Below are 23,030 nucleotides of genomic sequence, written 5' to 3' on the forward strand. Positions count from 1 at the left end.
GTTAGAAAATGATTAACTACAGCAAACAACATTCCTCATTAGGGATGGCAGTCAAGGGAGAAACATAAGAGCATTTTAGATCATTTATCAAATGAGCAGCTTTGTTTACTGCCCGTGGTTTACCTTGAGTAAATCCACCATTATCCCACAATAGCAAAATATATATTTTTGGCATCTTTCTTTTTCAGATGGATCCATTTCGAAGGATTTTTTTAATTCACCCTTAAACCAGTGGTATGTTAGTGTTGGTATATTTGACATTTTTATTGGCCCAGAGGTAAGCCATCTTCCCTGGTCATGCAAAGATTTCAATAAACTGAATACAATATACACTTCGGCATATAATCTGAAGATGGGTCTCAACCCAAAACATCATCCATTCCTTCTCTCCAGAGATGTTACCTGTCCCGCTGAGTTACTCCAGCTTTTTGTGTCTATCTTCGGTTTAAACCAGCATCTGCATTCTCGCTGATTTGGCGTATTGCCTTTCATTTGGATGGAAGGTTAACCAATTTGTTGGGAGGTCTGAGAACAAATTAATACTTGGACTGTTTCCCGTGACTACCAAACAATGTATTTGCTGGAATGAAACAATTGTGGAGTGCAGCAGAACAAGGCTGATCCTTGTGTCTGCAGCTCACATCTGTAAATCTGCTCAAGATCTGGCCTAGTCAGTTAATTGGTACAATAACGGTGTACTGAAATCGTTACAGGCCCTCCAGCCCCGCAAGCTTTGCTTCATTTATCTCCATCTTTTTCCAACTCCCTTTTGTTGTACTTTTCCACAAAAGTTGACAGGAAACATTTATTTTTCCATGTTACTCAGTTTTACCCAGTCTTTACCCCCAGAGGGGGTATGGAGAGAAGGCAGGTACAGGATACTGAGTTGGATGATCAGCCATAATCATATTGAATGGCGGTGTAGGTTCGAAGGGCCGAATGGCCTACTCCTGCACCTATTTTCTGTGTTTCTATGTTTCCCTGTCAAGTCTTGGTGTGCGTAACTTTAAGCATTAAGCATATAAAGCCTAAGTCGGAAGAAGGGTCTCGACCCGAAATATCACCCTTTCCTTCTCTCCAGAGATTCCCTTTCCTTCTCTCCAGAGATTGTGCCTGTCCCGCTGGATTACCCCAGCTTTTTGTGTCTATCTTAAGTCCTAAGTCTGCTCCCGTTTACCAACCAGGCTAGAGTTCAAATGGCGATTATTGCTTATTATGTAAAAATGGCACTAATCCTGTACCATGACGCCTAATGATAAAACATTCAGTGTAGCTGATTACCAAAGGGTGGATGATGCTGATTCAGCTTTGGAAATTTAGGTCAATGGAAGAAAAATATGGAATGAATGGTAGAATGTCCAAATCTCCCTCTCAGGATAGATCTCTTTCAATGGATATCATTCCACCCAGTACAAAGTCATGGACATCCTTTAAACAATTATGCCCAAGGACATGCTGGTCCTATTTGAAACATCTGATATTCAGGTAAAGAATCTGCTCCAATCACCAATGTCCCAAATATATGAATATTGGCTTCTCTAACTTCAAGTAGCCTTTGCTTTCCCTCTCTCTCCATCCCTCCCCCTTTCCAGTTCTCCCAGCAGCCTGACTGTCCCCAATTACATATGATCTCAGTTTACTTTGTTGTTACCTTCTCCTCGCTAACAAGGATACATTCTACATTTTCCTTGATCTCCACCCCTTTTGCTATCTCGTTGTCACACTTCCTTATCTCTGTATCTCCCGCTCCCCTGTGAAGAAGTGTCTCCGCCCGAAACGTTCCCCATTCATTCTCTCCAGAGATGCTGCCTGAGTTACCCCAGAATTTTGTGTCTATCTTATTTAAAGACTCATTTCACTTCTGCCTTCGGGAAGAAGGTTCAAAGAGCCTGAAAACTAATGTCCAGGTTCAGGAATAGCTACTTCCCAACATCCATCAGGTTATTGAATGCTACAAACTTTGGGCTTTGTTTTTTTATATTATGTTGTTTTATTCTAATTTATTGTCATTTATTGTGGCATCTACTGAGTACTATGTTTACATGTCTGTTGTGCTACTGCAAGTAAGAATTGCATTGTTCTGTTTCGGGACTCAGCAATAAAACACTCTAGTGAAGCCCAGAATAGTTAACTGTACAACGGTATCCCAGGGAGACCTTATCCGTGCCAGAGACTCCTGGATGTGCAAAGTCATTGTGTGCTTCATGGAAGATGACAGTGACTCAGCCCCTGCACAAAAAAGCTGCAAATAGGTCTCCTCCACAGCACACAGGAACTACATCAACCAGTGGTGGGTGTCTCCTCTAAATTCAAGATTGTGCAGTGCCAGGTTCACGCTAAATGGATACAAAATCTACAACTAACAATGCGCCCTGAAGGGGTTTCATTCTTCCTGTTATTAACCTCATTAAACCACAATTGAAGGCTTCAAAACAAAAAGTTAAGAAAGTTGATTACTTCATCCAAGTGTTAGTTGTAGATTTCTCTACATTTTCCATCTCTGCCTTGAATGTATGTGAGCATCCAAAGTCCTCTTGGGTATTGAACTCCAAGGATTCCTTAGCCTCTGGGGGAAGATATTTCCTCTCACCAAACTGCGAAGAGTTTTGGGTGTTGCCCAGTCCATCACACAGACCAGACTCTCCACCACTCACTCCACCTACACTTCACGCTGCCCTGCAAAAGCAGTCAACATAATCAAAGTCTTGTCCCATCCCGGCCATTCCTTCTTCCACCAGCTCCCATTGGACAAATTGCACAGATGTTTGATAGTGCGCTCCAGCAGACTCGGAAATAGCATCTTCCCCGCTGTTAACAGGCTTCTGAACGGTCCTTCAATAAGCTCGGAAATTGTCTGATTCTCCTCTACTCCTTTGCAGATATTGGACCGTCTCTGGAACCATATTACCCACTCTGTATCTTTTCTCATAAAGTCATCCATCATAGGAGCAGAATTAGGCCATTCAGCCCATCAAGTCTATTCCACCATTCAATCTAACTCTCCCGCCTAACCCCATTCTCCTGCCTTCTCCCCATAGCCCATGAAACCCATGGAGTTCTCTACCCATTGTCTTTGAGTTTGGCTTGAACGGCTGAATTTATACTCTGAGATCACGACCTCTGGTCCTCACATTTCCAATCAAAGACAAAGAAGCTGGAAGAACTTAATCCATCTCCTCATCAACCCTCTCAAGCCTCTGAGAAATGTTACATATTTCAATGAGATTGATGCTTATTTTTCCAAACTCAAGGGAGTATAGGTCCGGTGTGCTTAATCTCGCCTCATATGACAAGCAACTGATCCCAGGAATCAATTTGGTAAACCTTCACTACATTCCCTGTGGCCGATTTCAACCTTCTCGTGATCCACCCTGTTTCAACTAATGCAATTAACCCGACGTGCAAGTTGACCTACAACTTTAGGCTGTGCACGCCATAAGCAAGAAGAAGAAGACTGCATTCCCTCTTTCGCAAGAACATCCTACCTCAGGTGTGATCAGACATATATACCACATTCCAAATGTAGTCTCACTAAGGCACTTTAGAATTGGACCAAGAAGCATCCACTCCCGTACTCAAATAATCTTGCAGCAAAGACCAGCATACTGTTTGCCTTCCTAATTGCTTCTTGTACCAACTTGATAACGCAGTGATTTGTATCTATGGACACCCAACTTGCAATCTTTCAACATACTATATTTTTCCCCCCACTAAAATGGATGCCCTCATTTTTCCAGATTAGAAGTCTTTACTAAATGCCTGCATGTCCCAGCTGGATTTAATTCTCCATGTTCCCAACTTCAATGTCTTAATTGGAGGATTCAAAAAGAAAGGTATGGGGAATTTGGTTGTTTTACACAAGTTAAGAAATCTAATCACAGGTTGACTGAAGGTTGAGTCATTTTAATCCCTATCAATAGGATCATTGTAAATCAGAAACTGGTCATTATACTGTGGCTTGGAAATACAAAGCTGCATGTTTTTCAAGGTCATGATGAATATATCACATAAGGATATTGTGATAGGAAACTTTTAAACAACTCAGCAATATAAAGTACTGTATTATATGGAATTCCGGATCAGTGACCTCAGTGGCTTAATGAACCAAGAGACAGAGCTCAGAACTTGTTTGATCTTCTAATCTTCTGATTAGATTGCAAGTAGTAGGGCATTACTAAATATGTTAGTCTTTTCTTTTCTCATATTTTTGAGATTATTATTGGGAATAGTTAGACTATTCTGTTTTTAATTATTAAATACATCTTCCAACACTAAGATATCCATGTTAGCTTTTCAGTAGACGAATGAAAATAATCCCTTCATTTAAATCGTTAATATATATTGTAAATAACAGGGCCTTGCGGCACCCCACTAGTCACTGCCTGCCATTCTGAAAAGGACCCGTTAATTCCTACTCGTTGCTTCCTGTCTGCCAACCAGTTCTCTATCCATGTCAATACCCTACCCCGAATACCATGCGCTCTAATTTTGCACACTTATCTCTTGTGTGGGACCTTGCCAAAGGCTTTTTGAAAGTCCAGATACACCACATTTCTAGCTTTCTATCTGAATAATAACCTGTCCTATATTTTTAGGACAAGTAGATTGATAATATATGTTCCATTTGCAACAAGAACAGAATTCTGGAAAGGCTTAACAGGTCAAACAGTATCCGTGGAGAGAGAATCAGAGTCAAAGTCTCAAGCCATCAATATCCAAAATCCAATACTCCTGTTCTCACTGAACCAGTGTTTTATGTCTTCTTCCAGTAATAACATGATCATATCTTTTTCTAATTATATTCATAGAAACATAGAAAATAGGTGCAGGAGTAGGCCATTCGGCCCTTCGAGCCTGCACCGCCATTCAATATGATCATGGCTGATCATCCAACTCAGTATCCTGTACCTGCCTTCTCTCCATACCCCCTGATCCCTTTAGCCACAAGGGCCACATCTAACTCTTAAATATAGCAAATGAACTGGTCTCAGCTACCTTCTGTGGCAGAGAGTTCCAGAGATTCACCACTCTGTGTGAAAAATGATTTTCTCCTCTCGGTCCTAAAGGATTTCCCCTTTATCCTTAAACTGTGACCCCTTGCCCTGGACTTCCCCAACATTGGGTACAATCTTCCTGCATCTAGCCTGTCCAACCCCCTAAGAATTTTGTAAGTTTCTATAAGATCCCCTCTCAATCTTCTAAATTCTAGCGAGTACAAGCCAAGCCTATCCGGTCTTTCTTCATATGAAAGTCCTGACATCCCAGGAATCAGTCTGGTGAACCTTCTCTGTACTCCCTCTAAGGTAAGAATGTCTTTCCTCAGATTTGGAGACCAAAACTGTACACAATACTCCAGGTGTGGTCTCACCAATACCCTATGCAACTGCAGTAGAACGTCCCTGCTCCTATACTCAAATTCGACTTGCCTTCCCTCTCTGTAACCAGACTCTGGCCCTCTCATGTGCTAGGGATAAATGTCCTTATAGAAGCATAGTAATGGAACAGTATAGCACCGAAACAGGCTCTTCGGCCCCATCTTATCCAAGCCAATGAAGTTGGGATTCTGGGCTAGTCCCATGTTCCTGTATTTGACCCATATCTCTCTAAAATGTTCCTATCCATATATCTACCCAAATGTCTTTTAAAAGTTGTAATTATATCTGCTTCTATAGTTTCCTCTCATTTCAGATACGGACTGCCCTCTGAGTGAGAAAGCTGTCTCTGAATTGCCTCTTAAATCTCTTAAGTTAAAGTTCCCACCTCCCCCAGAGATGGTCCCGTAGTCTAGAGTCCTCCCTCCTTTCCCATCCCTTCAGCCAGACATTCTCCTGGCATCTGGTACAGCGAGTCATACAGAGATCACCATCCTTAAAGTCCTTCTAAAGTATGCTTGCAAGACCCCAGCCACCTCTCCGCCCATGAGATTGGTCCTGACACAGAGTTATACAACAGAGAAACAAGCCCTTCGAGCCAACTCATTCATTCTGACCAAGATGCCCCAACTGAGCTGGTCCCGTTTGCCTGCATTTGGAAAACATCCCTCTAAACCTTTCCTATCCAACGTACTTGTCAAGTGTCTTTTAAAGTCCTAGCCTGCCCAATGTTTCCCTACACTGTTGGCCCAGGAGTCCTAACAGCCTCTGCACTTGCAACCTCACTATTACAAGTATGCACCACAGCTTCTGACTAATGTCCCTCCCCATCCAGAATGATCTACAGCTGCTTAGTGATATCCTTACCTCTGGCCCCCAGGAAGCAAAGCATCCTGGAATTACATCTCCAGTCTTCCTTGTTGCAGCCCTAGGACTTCTTTAAAACTCTGCACTTTCTGGGCATTAACATCTCAGATAACCTGTCTTGGGACCAAAACAAGGTAATCATGAAGAAAGCTCACAAGCTCTTTTCCTTTCGTAGAAGTGTAAAAAGATTCAGCATATCACTAATTACTCATGGAAACACCTAAATATATATTATTGAAAGTATCCTGACTGGTTGCATCAGGACCTAGTATGTCAATGGATGTAGAGACTGGCAGACTCAGCCATGTCCATCATAGACACAGCCCTCTCCACCATCCAAAGCAGCTACATGAGGTGCTGCCTCAACAAGTGGGCATTCATTATGCTACCATCAGGCAGGAAATACAGAACCCTGAACACGCACACCACCAGATTCAGTAACATCTACTTTCCTACAATTATCAGGTTCTTGAACCAGACATCAGAACACTCATGTTTGCCACTCCACCCATCTATCACCAATCTCACCTGTGTCAACTTGTCAGGTTTTGCCCCACCCTCACCTCACCTTTCAGTTTTCTTCTCACTTTCTAAATGTGTTTTGCACATGCGCAAAATACTAATTCCTATTCAGATTCTTTCTAATTGTGTTTTGCACATGACTTTTTTTGCAGTCTATTTTGCAAAATGTATATGTAGTTCGTGCATCATTTATGCTTTTATTGTGTTTGTCTGAGTATGTGCCTGTGCTGTTGTGGCAAGTAACACTCATTGTACCTGGACCGCACCGTACATAAAATAGACTCAAAGGGCTGGAGTAACTCAGCAAGTCAGGCAGCATCTCCAGAGGAAAAGTATCGATAGGACTCTTCTCAGACTCACTTGTACTTGACTTGAGAAAAACACAAAGTACTGGAGTAACTCAGCAGATCAGACCGCAAATGTGGAAGAAATGGTCTGCCAACGTTTTGGGTTAGGACGCTTCTTCGGACTGATGCGGTAGTGGGAAGAAAGCTGGAAGATCGAGGTGGGGAGAAGCAAAACCTGACAAATTTATACAGATGAGAAGGTGATTGTCAGATGGGTGGAGAAAGTGACAAAGGCTGGCGGCGAAAAGGAGATGAAATAGTGTTAGATGAGGAGAGAAGAGTTGGGGTGGGAGGGGTGTAAAGTCAGAGGGAGAGATATGGGGGAGGAATGAAGAACGAGAGGGGGATACTGGTTGTTACTTTCATCCAGAGCATAAGGCATACCAAGGTTTAACTGCACGGGGGTAGACAAAAATGCAGGAGAAACTCAGCGTGCGAGGCAGCATCTATGGAGCGAAGGAAATAGGCAACGTTTCGGGTCGAAACCCTTCTTCATGATCATATTGAATGGCGGTGCAGGCTCGAAGGGCCGAATGGCCTACTCCTGCACCTAATTTCTATGTTTCAGACTCTTCAACTGCACGGGAACTTGAAATTTACATTACACAAACATCACTTGAAATTTACAGCATTTTTGGAAGCAGGCGCAGAAGGGATATACTAGTTTGCCAAAGGGATATAATAAATTCGGCGAAAATTTGAAAAAAAGACGGAAATGACAGCGGAATAGAAAAATATATATTTATTGTTCCTTGGAATTGCTACAGATTGGCGCCTTTAAGTGGCTGCGAGGGAAAAAAAAGAATTAATCACAGTCTTGCATAAACAAAGTTGCTGACTTCATCCTTTAAAAGAGAAAACAGCTTCCATATGGTGGGTACCTCCCACCCCACGCCCTCCCCCCCAGCTCTCTTGTTGACACTGCGGCGGGCGTGATAGTTGCAGGCGAGCCGACGCACCACGACCTTTCCCCCAGTTTCCAGCGCGGAGTTCAGGCGGTTCTCGCTGACAGAGGAGACCTGCGTCTGCGGGCGGACCTGGCTGAGCGCAGGGCGAGGGAGGGGCAGCAGCGGGGGTGGAGCTGGCGGACCTGGCTGAGCGCAGGGCGAGGGAGGGGCAGCAGCGGGGGTGGAGCTGGCGGACCTGGCTGAGCGCAGGGCGAGGGGGGGAGGGCGGGGCCTCGGCCGCCGCCTTGCCGCCAATCACGCCGGTGACGGAGGGGCCCACGCCAGCGATCAGCCTCTGATCACGCGCTCACTGCCCTGCGATTGGCCGGTGTTTGCTACACCTTTGTCTCCCACTGGCGGAGCGGCGATGCCCGGCGCTGCCCGGCCGCCAGCTGCAATGTAATGTGTGTGGTTCTGTGCATGTTGCAACTGGATCCTTATGTCCAACCCCGAGAGAACTTGTTATTCTTATTGCTACCATTTGCGAGGGCTCTCCCTTCTTGCCTACAACCTCCCTCCTCCCCCAATGTTATTTTGTTTTCATTTTTAAACGTTTCATTAATTTAAAATAATAAAAATGCGGTGCAATTCTCCCTGTCAAGTTGAAGAAATGGAAGAATCACGTAACGTAAGTATATTAATGTTGTAGTAATTCTAAAAGGACAATAACATTTAAAATGCTGGTGGATGACAATAAGAATATTGTACATTTTACCTAAGGTTTGTATTGCTCTTCAGACTGCATTTTAAGAAAGATGTTAGACCGCTACGGCAAATGTATGAAAAGCTTTGAATGCAACAATGGTAAAGGACCGCTCTTTTGGGGTATTAGGGCACATAGAGCAGCATAGTACTGGATGTAACGCCAGAGCCGTAAATTGCAATCAGTGCTTTCTAAATAAGGTGATAAAGCTATTTAATTCTCGAAAATAAGATATTTTAAGCCGATTTGGATATTTTGGCGATTAATGATTCATTGAAACGAACTCGGATGTTTGTAGCAAGGTGGGAGGGTTTGACAGATAAAATACTTTCAGACCGTCAAATGGCGAAGTTGTAATGGTATTGTCTTGGAGCAATGCGTACAATGTTGAATTTTATATCAAGTTGCTGTGTCAATCTTTCGAGTTTGTTCTCTTGGACAAAGAGATGTTGTAGGAGGGGACTTCCTGGTAACAGTTCTGTAGACATGCAGACTTCACATGCTGTTACTTCGTGACGTAAGCATGCTTCTATAATTGGAGCTGGAGGCGTTTGGGGTCATCGCGTCTTTCGAAAGCCCAATATCTCTTTAATGCATTTTACCAACTTCCCACATTGGCAGCACCAAATGCATATGATATATGACAATTAGTTGTTAATTGGAAATATCCACTAGTGTAAAATAAAGTAATTGTAAGCGTGTGTTGGAAGGAAATGCAGATGCTGGTTTAAACCAAAGATCCTAGGTTTAAACCGAAGTTAGACACAAAACGCTGGCGTAATTCAGCGAGTTAGGCAGCATCTCCCAGGCAAATGAGATGCTGCCTGACCCACTGAGTTACTCCAACTTTTTGTGTCTATCTGCAATTTCAGGTTCTCAGTTGAGTAAACAACTGCAGATGCTGGAAATGTGAAACAAAAACCGAAAATGTTGGAAGTGCTTTGCAGCCAAGTCATTGTTGGGGAGAGAAACATGGTTCATATTGCAGGCCAAAGACCCTAGAACCAGAACTGGAAAAAGCTGCTTGATTTGCTGAGCGATTCTACGTTTTGTTGCTTTTGTTTCATTTTTGTGTGATGATATGTATGAAATTCTCATACATTTCAATTTGAGAATATACTGATAATGCACAAATGGTGTTTACATCTAAATCGCTGAAGTAGTTTATCACTGTTCTGACAAATTGAGGAAAAATCGAATTTGTACCTCTTGAACACTTTTTTAACTTGCATGTAATTAGAAATTGAATAACATAAAACGATGTATAAAGGAAACAATGATTGCCTTAATTGGAGTACAATGGATTTTAATTTTAAAATTGAGATGCTTTTTGCCACCAGGTTGAAATCATTGGCATTTATGAGTCGATATTAGAAAGGAAACGTCATGACAGTGAAAAATCCTCTGGCAGTCCACTGGAGCAGAATGATATTGAAGCTGTGGAGGCTCTTGTTTGTATGAGTTCCTGGGGACAACGGTCACAAAAAGGGGATCTCGTGAAAATTCGACCACTCACACCCGCTTCAGACACAGATTCTGTGCACTGTGAATCTGTTCCAATGCTGCAGAGGGACTACCATTCTTTTTCATTCCTCGTAAGTATAGGATTGTTCTCAATGATGCATATATTTTTAGTTTAGTTTATTGTCATATGTACCGAGGTACAGTGAAAAGCTTTTGTTGCTTACTAACCAGTCAGTGGAAAGACAGTGCATGATGACAATCGGGCCACTCGCAATGTACAGATAAATAAGAAAATAATAGGAGGAAGGACATCCTTGTGATTGAGGCAGTGCAGCGTAGGTTCACGAGATTGATCCTAGGGATGGCGGGACTGTCATATGAGGAAAGATTGAAAAGACTAGGCTTGTATTCACTGGAGTTTAGAAGGATGAGGGGGTATCTTATAGAAACATATACAATTATAAAAGGACTGGACATGCTAGATGCAGGAAAAAATGTTCCCAATGTTGGGCGAGTCCAGAACCAGGCGCCACAGCCTTAGAATAAAGGGGAGGTTATTTAAGACTGAGTTGAGAAAAAACGTTTTCACCCAGAGAGCTGTGAATTTGTGGAATTCCCTGCCACAGAGGGCAGTGGAGACCAAATCACAGGATGGATTTAAGAGAGACTTAGATAGAGCTTTAGGGGCTAGTGTAATCAAGGGATATGGGGAGAAGGCAGGCACGGGTTATTGATTGGGGACGATCAGCCCTGATCACAATGAATGGCAGTGCTGGCTCGAAGGGCCGAATGGCCTCCTCCTGCACCTATTTTCTATGTTTCCATGTAATGTTCAGTGCAAGATAAAGTCAGTAAAGTCGCATCAAAGCTAGTCCGAGGGTCTCCAATGAGTTAGATAGTAGTTCAGGACTGCTCTCTCGTAGGATGTAATTTCGGTATTTGTAATCGGGAAGTCAAAACCAAACATGATAGACTTGGCAGTGATTTACATTTTAAAACTGGTATGTAACTATAGTTGCAGCTGTTGATGGATTCTATTTAGGATCAGATGTAATGAAAAAATAAGAACAGATTGCTGTACCTCTTATTATAGAAGGGTTGTTGAACTTAACTTGGCATCAAACTAAGTGTCACGTTTCCTGTGTCTTTACAGTGTATGACACCACCGCATAGTCCTGGTGTTGTTGAATCAGCAAATGCTCCACCAGTGCCACAAATGACCTACACAAAGCTCACGACTGTCACTGCAAACGGTGGAGTCCATGCCGTCAATGCCACGGCCGTGAAGCCGTCTTTGGTGAACATTCACGAGTTTTCCTGTCGGGGACCTCCGGTGGTTGAATGGTCAGGGGCGGCGGCGGCGACTACACCTCATTGCCGGTCAGTGGCCACCAGCGTCATCCGGCACACAGCCGACAATTCGCCGTGCGGTCACGTACCTTCGCCGCCGCTGACCGAGAGACCCCGCACGAGCCTCCAAAGCCTTGGGACGAAGGCCAAAGGAAGAGCAGCAATTCAGTGCAGGCACACTAAGGAGATACGTTCGGCCTCAGGCGTTGAGAGCAGAAACTGTTTGCAGCAGAACTTCAAGTTAGCTTGCAAGGAGCTGCGGCCAGCAATCTTCCCCCTCACACCGTCTTGTACAACAAACAAAATTGAAACTGAACAGCAAAACCCAGCCAGGTCTCTGCCCCCTCCAGCTGTGGTGAACACTCCTGTTATCTGTCAGATGTTGCCCATGAAGGGGGGAGGAAGAGACGGAACAGGAGGAGGAGGAAGTAGCATCATTTCAGCCTTGATCCAAACACCAAGCAACTGTGCAAACCCAATGTTTTCCCACACTGCTCCAGTTTCTCAACGGCTTCTGGTGGGGACGTCAGTGTCACAGGGGACCGTGATGTTTGTGCTGCCGCAGCCCACTCTAACATCACCATCTCCTGTTCAGCAGGCCATAATGACAGTCGGGAACACCAAGCTGCTGCCCCTGGCTCCCGCCCCAGTCTTTGTCTCGTCCGGCCAAAACTGTGCACCGCAGATGGATTTCTCTCGGCGGCGTAACTACATATGCAATTTTACTGGATGCCGGAAGACCTACTTCAAGAGTTCACACTTAAAAGCACATCTCCGAACTCACACAGGTAGACTTTAAAGTTTAAAACATATTTTGTGTCATTTGATGCCATTCCCTGGAATATGTGATCTGAGTTGTGAAGTTTTTATCCATACGAATTTTAATCTAAAAAATTATTACACTTTATTATTATTTTACATATGCGATGCTAAAATTGGATTCATAGGTTTCTAAAGTAGATTTAGACCAATTTCATCTAATGTTGTTCTTGTATGTTTATCTGTATAATTAAAGTCTAGCAAAATTGCTGAAATCGATTCAATGTGCAGAAGAAAACGAAAACACGAGTCAAATACTTTTCCCAATGGTTCTAGTAATTACAAACTATCTACATCTTCTGACATATATCAAACAAAGTCAAAACATCCTAACTGGAAGAATGCTATATTCACCATCTTTGCATTTATTTCCTTCATTCTCATTTTTGCACAGGTAAAAAAGGGTCTGTATAAATGGTACACAGCAAAACAGCTTTTCATATTTTCCCCAGAAATGTTGGAAGTTAAAGGCATGTCCCACTTAGGCTTTTTTTAGGCAACTGCCGGCTACTGTCATAGTCGTAGCAGGTCTCCGAAAAACTGGTGACTGGACCCCCCCTACGACAATGTCTATGACAAGCTACAACAACCTATCACCTAGTCGACATCAAGCTACCGACAACCGGCTCCCCAATCGTTGCGACTTAGGACGACCACACCTTCGACCACCTACGACCACACAGGCGACAAACTATGATAACTGAAGTCAACCTACGTCCAACCGCAACAAGCTGTGACCCTGTCGGCGACAACTGAAAACAATGCCTGTCGCTACTTGACTTCTCTTGACGCCGGTTGACGTAGGTCAGGGGTCAGGTCAGCAACCTTGTTCTGCATAGGGGCCAGGACCCATGTCTGTGAGCAGATGGCGGGCCACATCTATCGCCACAGTGTAACACTTGGTGTTGTTTTTCGCACTAGTTTTCACGTGTTTTTCAATTCGTTTTCTGCAGTTCCCAGATCAGCTCGCGTCCCCGGGACGTTTTTTAATATCTTACCTCGATGGAGATGCTTTTTTTTTTCCTTATTGTATCTCCGCCCTCACTGCCGCCTAACATCGAGGAGCTAATGGCCTCTTGCTGGGGGTCGACTTTGGAAGCTCCAACCGCAGGAGGCTGCAGGACTTAACGTCGTGGAGCTGGCGGTGTCTGACGGGGATCGACCTCTGAGCTCCAACTGCGGGAGCCTGCGGACTCTACCATCATGGAGCTCACGGTCCCTTGGTTAGGGACCGACTTTGGGAGCTCCAAGCCGCAGGAGCTTTGATCGCGGGATCTTCGACGCCCCCACGTGGCGGATTCAATCGCCGGGTGTGGGAGCTTCGATCACCCCGACTGCTAATGGTTCGACTGCCCCATCCGCAGGTGAATAAAGAGGAAAGAAGATTAGACCTTATTACCTTCCATCACAGTGAGGAATGTGGGGAATCCGCTGTTGTGGATGTTTATGTTAACTTTTATGTAGTTGTGTGTCTTGTTGCTTTCTTTAGTATGGCTGCCTGGTAAATCAAGTTTCATTGTACCTTAATTGGTACACGTGACAATAAAATATCCTTTGAACCTTTGAACCTTTTATATTGACAGTCCCTGATTTCTGTTGTAGAGGGGGTGGTGAGTCACCTACTATCTTGTAAAAGTGCTCTCACAGTCCCAGGGTGTTAACCCAGCTACATGGGTCAAAGGGCAATATATGTCCAGGTCGGTGTTATGTCCTGGATGTTGTGCTATTCCCATGCATCTGCTGCGGTTGTCCTAGAGACTAGAGAACACACAGGTTTGATGAAGAGTTGGTGCTTTGCTGCATGTGGCTATTAAACATTGCCACTCTTTCATTCAGAAGCCTCCAGAGGGGCTATAAGAGTGAATACAATTACAACTTTCATCTGGACAAATACAAGCAAATGGGACTAGTCCAGAATGCAAACTTGGTCTGCATGGATGGTTGGGCTGAATAGCCTGTTTCCATATCTGTGCAGCTCCATGACTCAGTAGCAGGGGTAGAGGAAATAAATGTTTAAAATTGCATTGCTAATCACAAGTTATAGGAGTAGAATTAGGCCATTTGGCCCATCGGATCTATGCCATTCAATTGTAGCTGATCTAATCCCATGTTTCCTGCCTTCTCCCCATAACCCTTAACACACATTCTAATCAAGAATTTGTCTATCTCTGCCTTAAAAATATCCACTGACGTGGCCTCCACAGCCCTCTGTGGCAATGAGTTGTACAGATTACCCTCTGATTAAAGAAGTTCCTCCTCACCTTCTTTCTAAAAGAGCGCCCCTTAATTCTGAGGCTGCATTCATTGTGTAACTTCTTTGGTAGAAACCAGGAATTGCGGATGCTGGTTTACAAAAGACAAAGTGCTGGAGTAAGGCTGGCAGCATCTCTGGAGAACATGGATAGGTGACGTTTTGGTTTGGGACCTTTAGACTGATTATAAAGGGGTGGGATAAAGAACACGAGAAGAGAGGAGGGGCAGAACTAAGCGTGGCAGGTAATAGGTGAACATGGGGAGGGGAGGAGTCTGATAAGCAGATGGTTTGAAAACAGGCCTGAGATGAAAGAGTTGTGAATTGTGAAGCCGGAGGAAGGAATGTAGGGAGGGGAGAAATGGTTGCAAGTCCAGGTGGGTCACAGGGGTGGAGAGGGGGGGAAGAAAGAAGGCTGTGGGAGAGAAAGGGGAGGAGGAGTGTGGTTGACTTCATTGGTGTCAGGTCTCAATGAAGCTACATTTATCCAGGCACGAGGAGAGCATGTCATTACTGGCCTGATGTACCTTGTTGAGGGCGAAAAGACTTTTTAAATCGGGTAATGAATCATTTATCGCAGGACCTCTGGACCCGTTCCTGAAGCGGTACCGTGTAATGTGGCTCCTCCTGTTGACCATTGGCCAGTGATGATATTCAGGATGTTGATGGCAAGGTATTTAACAATGCTGTTGCCATTAAATGTCATGGGGAATTGAATTGATTCTCTCTTCTTGGAGATTGAAATTCTTGGAGCCTGCATTGAAATGGCACGTGTTACATAAAAACATAGAAAATAGGTGCAGGAGGAGGCCATTCGGCCCTTCAAGCCAGCACCGCCATTCATTGTGATCATGGCTGATCGTCCCCTAGCAATAACCCATGCCTGCTTTCTCCCCATATCCCTTGACTCCACTAGCCCCTAGAGCTCTATCTAACTCTCTCTTAAATCCATCCAGTGACTTGGCCTCCACTGCCCTCTGTGGCAGGGAATTCCATAAATTCACAACTCTCTGGGTGAAAATGTTTTTTCTCACCTCAGTCTTAAATGACCTCCCCTTTATTCAAAGACTGTGGCCTGGCCCCACATTGGGAACAATTTTCCTGCATCTAGCTTGTCCAGCCCTTTTATAATTTTATATGTTTCTATAAGATTGCCCTTCATCCTTCTAAACTCCATTTATCTATTTATCTACTATTAGCCCCAGTTGAATTCTGGCCAGATGTTACTGCACGGAAGCACTGTGGTCATTCTTTTTACGTTGTAATTGGTGACATTGGGGACAAATCAATTTTCAGTATATTTCAGCAAACAAAATTAAGCCCCTTAATCCAAATCATGCTTTGCTCTTACCGATTGTAACAACCGTTAGTCATGTTGTCAAATAGGAAGCAGGCCCACCTGTGTGGTGATGAAAAGACTTACAAAGTATCTGAAACAAAACCATTTCATTGACACGTCAATCCTAAAGTCTGGCATAGCAGGCTTCTCGTGATGCCTTGAACATACCAGCGTCATATGGCATCAAATCCAGACTGCTAAGAAAGAGCAAAAGAATCTGCATGTCTTAAGGGGTTGGACAGGCTAGATGCAGGAAGATTGCTCCCGATGTTGGGGAAATCCAGAACAAGGGGTCACAGTTTAAGGATAAGGGGGAAATCTTTTAGGACCGAGATGAGGAAAACATTTTTCACACAGAGAGTGGTGAATCTCTGGAATTCTCTCCCGCAGAAGGTAGTTGAGGCCAGTTCATTGACTATATTTAAGAGGGAGTTAGATGTGGCCCTTGTGGCTAAAGGTATCAGGGGGTATGGAGAGAAGGCAGGTACAGGATACTGAGTTGGATGATCAGCCATGATCATATTGAATGGCGGTGCAGGCTCGAAGGGCTGAATGGCCTACTCCTGCACCTATTTTCTATGTTTCTATGTCTTGTTCGTCGACCTGGCTAACGCCTATGGATCAGTTCCTCATTCGCTACTGTGGACTGCTTTTGAATTCTTTAAGGTGCCTGCAATAATAACAAACCTGATTTTTTTTTAAAAACTACTTCCAGGATCTGCAATTTTGTCTCACAACGTCAAACTTTACCACAGCGTACAACCACTGGAAGTCAAGTCAAGTCAAGTTTATTTGTCACATACACATACGAGATGTGCAGTGAAATGAAAAGTAGGTATCATGGCGGGGTGCACCATGTCCCCATTGGCCTTCACTATGGCAATGGAGGGAATTGAAGGCAATATCTCCAAGTTTGCGGATGACACTAAGCTGGGGGGCAGTGTTAACTGTGAGGAGGATGCTAGGAGACTGCAAGGTGACTTGGATAGGCTTGGTGAGTGGGCAAATGTTTGGCAGATGCAGTATAATGTGGATAAATGTGAGGTTATCCATTTTGGTGGCAAAAACGGGAAAGCAGACTATTATCGAAATGGTGGCCGATTGGGAAAGGGGGAGATGCAGCGAGACCTGGGTGTCATGGTACACCAGTCATTGAAGGTAGGCATGCAGGTGCAGCAGGCAGTAAAGAAAGCGAATGGTATGTTAGCTTTCATTGCAAAAGGATTTGAGTATAGGAGCAGGGAGGTTCTACTGCAGTTGTACAGGGTCTTGGTGAGACCACACCTGGAGTATTGCATACAGTTTTGGTCTCCAAATCTGAGGAAGGACATTATTGCCATAGAGGGAGTGCAGAGACGGTTCACCAGACTGATTCCTGGGATGTCAGGACTGTCTTATGAAGAAAGACTGGATAGACTTGGTTTATACTCTCTAGAATTTAGGAGATTGAGAGGGGATCTTATAGAAACTTACAAAATTCTTAAGGGGTTGGGCAGGCTAGATGCAGGAAGATTGTTCCCGATGTTGGGGAAGTCCAGGACAAGGGGTCACAGCTTAAGGATATAAAACCGAGATGAGAAGAAATTTTTTCACACAGAGAGTGGTGAATCTCTGGAACTCTCTGCCACAGAGGGTAGTTGAGGCCAGTTCATTGGCTATATTTAAGAGGGAGTTAGATGTGGCCCTTGTGGCTAAGGGGATCAGGGGGTATGGAGAGAAGGCAGGTACGGGATACTGAGTTGGATGATCAGCCATGATCATATTGAATGGCGGTGCAGGCTCGAAGGGCCGAATGGCCTACTCCTGCACCTAATTTCTATGTTTCTATGTTTATGTTTCTATGGAGCTCATTATCAAAATGGGTTGTGGGTGGAAAACAGCTACAGTGTGGTTAGCGGTTACCACCTATACAAGCCGATATGGACGACATAACAACACTAACGACAACTGTCCCCTGCACCAAGAGACTTCTGGAAAAACTTCATCAAAACATCACATGGGCAAGGATGAAGATGAAACCCAGCAAGTGCAGAAGCATCTCCATTGTCAAAGGTCAAGTCAAGGATCAAAGATTTCACATTGACGGAATACGAATATGCTTCAGAAATGCCAGTGAAGAGTTAGGGCCGATGGTATGATGCAAAGCTCAAGGATACCGAGCAGTTTGATCAACTCAAAAAAATATACCATCATGTTACCATCAAATACCTATCAAGCTGGAAAGAATGATCAGCACACATATGAAACAGTGGCTTCGACTTCCACGATGCTTAAGTGCTGTTGGGCTGTACGGGAGTGGCGAATTAGAATTACCCATTGCAGGGCTTGTGGAAGAGTTCAAATGCTCTAACGCAAGGTTGGTTCATGACCCTCAATTAATCTAAAGATACTGTTATTCAAACAGTGCCCCCGTGTGGCAACGGGGAGGAAGTGGGCCCCATCTGAAGCCGTTCAGAGTGCTAAGTCTGCTCTTCATTTCCAGGATGTGGTTGGCCAAGTCCAACACGGGAGAGCCGGGCTCGGGCTCGTCCGAAAAGCTCCTTAATGACACAAGGCAACATCAGTGCAGAAGAGACGGCCCATGGTGGAGGAGGTGAGAAGACGGGAGGAGGCAGAACGACACGCCAAGGCCGTCTCAATGGCCAAGCAGGGCCAATGGACCAACTGCGAGAGCCTGGAAAAGAAGAAACTCAGCTGGCGTGACATCTGGCAAATGGATGGATCTCGACTAAGTTTTGTCATCAGAGCCACTTATGTTGTTCTACCATCACCCCAGAACCTGAAGCAGTGGTTCGGAGAAGATCCCGCTTGCTCCCTTTGTCAAACACCTGCATCACTAAGGCACATTTTAACAGGATGCACTATGAGCCTCAGCCAAGGGTGTTACACTTGGCAGCATAACCAAGTTCTCAGACAGCTGGCATCAATCCTGGAACAGAGGCGAACGATCACAAATGTTTCCCCACCCACATCGGCAGGAAATATCTACTTCACAACATTTGTACCAGCAGGCCAACCTCCAGAGCACAAGATAACATCAATGGATGCAAGCATTCTGCAGCCTGCTCGGGATTGGAAAATCTAAGTGGACTTGGAAAAAAGGCTTGTGTTTCCCCCAGACATTGTGGCTACAACACTCAGGCCAGACATGGTCCTGTGGTCCACAACAGCCAAGTTGGCATACGTTGTGGAATTGACAGTTCCATGGGAAGATGGTGTTGAAGAAGCTTATGAGAGGAAAAAGACCAAGTATTCTGGCAACTGAAGCTTCCCAGAATGCCCGGAAGACCAAGATTTTCCCTGTCGAAGTGGGATGCAGGGGATTTGTTGCTACATCTATGACCAGTCTATTAAAGAAAATGGGGGTGAGGGGTCACTCCCTCCAACAAGCAATCAAGTCATTATCAAATTCTGCAGAAAAAAGCAGCAATTGGATTTGGATCACAAGGAGAGAGAACAATTGGTCTGCAAGATGAAGACAGGAGGGTATGGAACTGAGGGGGTGTAACTGGGACGCCAGGTATCACCGTTGAGCTCTCTGGAGATGTTGTGGGCTTATCAATGAAACGTCAAAGAAGGAGGGTCCCCACCTGATGACCCCGATGACGTACCTACCCTACCTTTCACCACTCCTATTCCACTGCAAATATCAGGAGAGCCGTCTTACTACAGGGATTGAAACATCAAGTCCTATTAGCTCTACGTAGACAGCAGCTAACAAGATCTGATTTTGAAGTAGCAGACCCTCTCTTTTCTTCATTGACGACACAATTCCTTCAGCAATGAATCCTCCAGTTTTGGATAGGTGAAATATAAAAAATTTCCACTCCCATGGGAATGTACCAGGAGATAAATCCTCTGCTTGCAGCTTTTTGGTGACTGCATAAGGGTGAGCAAGCAGAGCTTCTAATTGTGATACCAACCTCCATTGACTTTTAGTCAGTAAGACACTGGGATTATCAAGTCTTCTAGAAAGGATTTTAGGTCAAGCAAATCTTAACCATCATATATGTGCTGCCCCAGCGAGTTGTTTGGTCCAAAATAACTCCCTTTCCTCTGGAGGATAGCATCAATTTTAGAGCTCCTGGTTGCTGTGGCTACTTGCCTTCCCTTATCAGAGTAGCTGCATGGCGTTCTTTCAATCCATCTCTTATTGCTAGTTGCAATGTATGTACAGCACAGTGCATATCTTGGATTAGGCAGAGCAGAGATGCCTCCTCAACAATATCATCTAAAGTTTCATCATTCTGTTCTGTTCAGTTTCAGAATCAGCACCAGAGATCTCCCTTTCAGTAGTGACTTTTTCTTCTTCAACTTTATTCATCTTTTCTATTGTGCTTAGCATATTTGAAGCATTATCAGTGACGATGCATAGAATCTGGTCTTTCTTCATTTCAAAATCTTTCAAAATTTCTTCCACTTAGTTCGGGAGATAAATGCTCTCATGATGTGCCTTGATGTCCTTTACTCCGAATGTCCGAATTATTGTTTTATCGTTTTCATCAACAAATCTAGCATTGATGGCAACATAGTTAACTCTGTGACGAGTGGTGGCATCCATTTTAATGAACATGAATCATCCCCTTCAGAGTTTTTCAAAGCTTTCTTTTCATTCTTGGCTTCTTCAAGTATAAGTTTTGTGATGCTCTCCCTTGCCAGAGAGTTTGTAGGCCTAATTTCTCCATTTAGGCCTAGAAAGGCTGGTGGTGAAAATAAAGTTTAGGCTACACCATTTCTTACAACAAGTTCATGAAAGTGTTTCTTAAACATTTCTGTGGTCATTGTTACAGTTACTTTGTCTGTAGTAATATATTTATATTATGGTATGTGGACACACTGATCTGTTTTGTAGTAAATGCCTACTATGTTCTGTGTGCTGAAGCAAAGCAAGAATTTCATTGTCTTATCAGGGACACATGACAATAAACTCACTCACTTGAACTTCAGAGATTCAGATTCAATTTTAATTGTCATTGTCAGTGTACAGTACAGAGACAACGAAATGCAATTAGCATCTCCCTGGAACAGCGACATAGCAAATGATTTGAATAAATAATAATAAGTGTCCGGGGGGGGTGGTGATTGGCAGTCACCGAGGTACGTTGTTGAGTAGAGTGACAGCCTGACTTGAACCTGACCCCTGAACCTTGTAAGTGATGCTTGTCCGGGTTGTCCCTCAGGAGATTTGGGGTTTTTTTGCTGACTTTAATGTAGTTATAAGATTGTTATTGGATCTTGTATCTTTCTCATTTACATCTTCTCAAATTTTCGGGTGGAATCGCTGCAAATGTCTTTTCAAATTTGAAGCTCTTGTTGGAGCATTTTTATCAGAGCCAGAGAAACAACTGAGTTTTGTTTCACACAATCTTTCACCATCATCATCTTCTATTATACACTGACACACAAAATGTTTTTCGTCTGCAGTTATTGTAAAATATTCAAAAACAGCAGATCTGGTTGGACTTTTCTTTGCCGTTGAGAAAGGGGCTTAGATTTCAAACTTGCTATCTTGGGAAATTAGGGATTTTTTCCGATTTGCTTAGTCTCTGAAATTTATGTTGAGGTCGGAGTCAGGACTTTTTTACCAACTCTGACTCCAGCAGCACCAAAGTTGCTCCAACTCGATGACTCTGACTCCACAGCCCTGGATTAAAGTAACAACTTTCAGCTTTGCTACGTGTATATCTTTTTAGGTTGACACCTTCTTGGAATAGTGTTATGGCCATTATTATATACCTGTAAATAAACTTACTTTTGTTTGTATTAATATAAAGTGTGGCCACACCTGCGTCTTGTAGAACTATTGATGAAGCACAATTCTAATGCCAGGCTTTATCTTTTCAGGCGAGAAACCATTTAACTGCAACTGGGAAGGATGTGACAAAAAGTTTGCTCGCTCAGATGAACTGTCACGCCACCGCAGGACTCACACAGGAGAGAAGAAGTTCATGTGCCCCGTCTGTGATCGGCGCTTCATGCGCAGCGATCATCTCACCAAGCACGCACGTCGACACATGACCACAAAGAAAGTCCCCAACTGGCAGGCCGAGGTCAACAAGCTGAACAAGATAGCTATTTCCGCACCTTCGGCCATCTCTGTGAAAAACGTACTGCTTCCTCCAACAACGTCCACCTGAATGAGATGACTTGCTGACAAAATTTGCACTAAGTGAGTTATCAACAGGAACTGAAGCAGCTGTTGACTGATGTCTGATGAGTGCTCGCGTATCTCTGACCGCCATATGCTTTACCGCACTCTCAAAGTATAACTTTATCTTTCCGATGTATGCGAGTGGTAAGGACATCTTTATAAACAGGTTGAATGAACATCAAAATCTGGCGCACATAAGGTTGGATTTCTCCTCACTTGTAATGCACGGAGCACAGGGAAATTCTATCATGGAAAATCCTCATTATATTCTAAACATTTTAAGTGTATTGTAAATAGTATTTGCTATGCACATTGTATACTTCCTCTATTTAATAAAATAATTTTCATGTATGACCAATGAGAATTTTTTGTCGTCTGGCAATTTTCCCCATACAAGAACGACAGTAAACTCTTATTGTTGTGAAGCAATGATTTTGTGCTGCCCCCTTCGACATTCTAACCCACTGCAATTCACAACCGACAGGCTAAGAGTTGGAATGACTAATTTTTACATATCGCATACTATTTTGCAAACACTTTATTTATTTAATATCATTCACATCTTGGAACTCTGCCCATTATACTAAATGGCAAAATGTATAGTTTTATTTCCTCCTGGCAGAAATAATCTTTCTGTGAATCTTAACAAATGTGTTTACTACACTAAGTCTAAATAGGTGCAGCGCTTGTTATTTCTACATTGCCTCTGTAGGCTGTATATTGCACATTGCGTGAGGCTGTGTGAAACATCAACGATGGTGACTGGATAGGCTGTATCTTTTTATAAAGTCAATGGTTCACAATAGAAATTGGGTGATGAAAATCAAAATGACTAGATGCTGGAAATCTGAAATAAAGACAGAAAATGCTGGAAACATTCAACAGGTCAGGCTGTATC

General features: G+C 43.7%; 1 protein-coding gene across 1 annotated transcript; it reads left to right on the forward strand.

Annotated features, from left to right (window-relative positions):
* The first annotated feature begins 8,423 nt into the window (after positions 1-8,423).
* Positions 8,424-22,513, forward strand: klf11a (Kruppel-like factor 11a). The gene is made up of 4 exons (XM_055635300.1): positions 8,424-8,683; positions 10,099-10,353; positions 11,376-12,360; positions 21,826-22,513. The coding sequence occupies exons 1-4, from the start codon at positions 8,633-8,635 to the stop codon at positions 22,116-22,118; spliced, it is 1,584 nt and encodes a 527-aa protein (XP_055491275.1). The 5' UTR covers positions 8,424-8,632; the 3' UTR covers positions 22,119-22,513.
* The last annotated feature ends 517 nt before the right edge of the window (positions 22,514-23,030 follow it).

This window comes from Leucoraja erinacea, chromosome 5, assembly GCF_028641065.1.
Source record: "Leucoraja erinacea ecotype New England chromosome 5, Leri_hhj_1, whole genome shotgun sequence".
Classification (NCBI taxonomy): Eukaryota; Metazoa; Chordata; class Chondrichthyes; order Rajiformes; family Rajidae; genus Leucoraja; species Leucoraja erinaceus.

Bases quoted from the DNA above. Each gene is read 5' to 3' on its own strand.
- klf11a (XM_055635300.1), top strand. From the start codon at position 8,633: ATGCGGTGCAATTCTCCCTGTCAAGTTGAAGAAATGGAAGAATCACGT. The intron at 10,354-11,375 runs GTAAGTATAGGA...GTGTCTTTACAG, and splicing joins ACCATTCTTTTTCATTCCTC to TGTATGACACCACCGCATAG. The intron at 12,361-21,825 runs GTAGACTTTAAA...TTATCTTTTCAG, and splicing joins ACATCTCCGAACTCACACAG to GCGAGAAACCATTTAACTGC.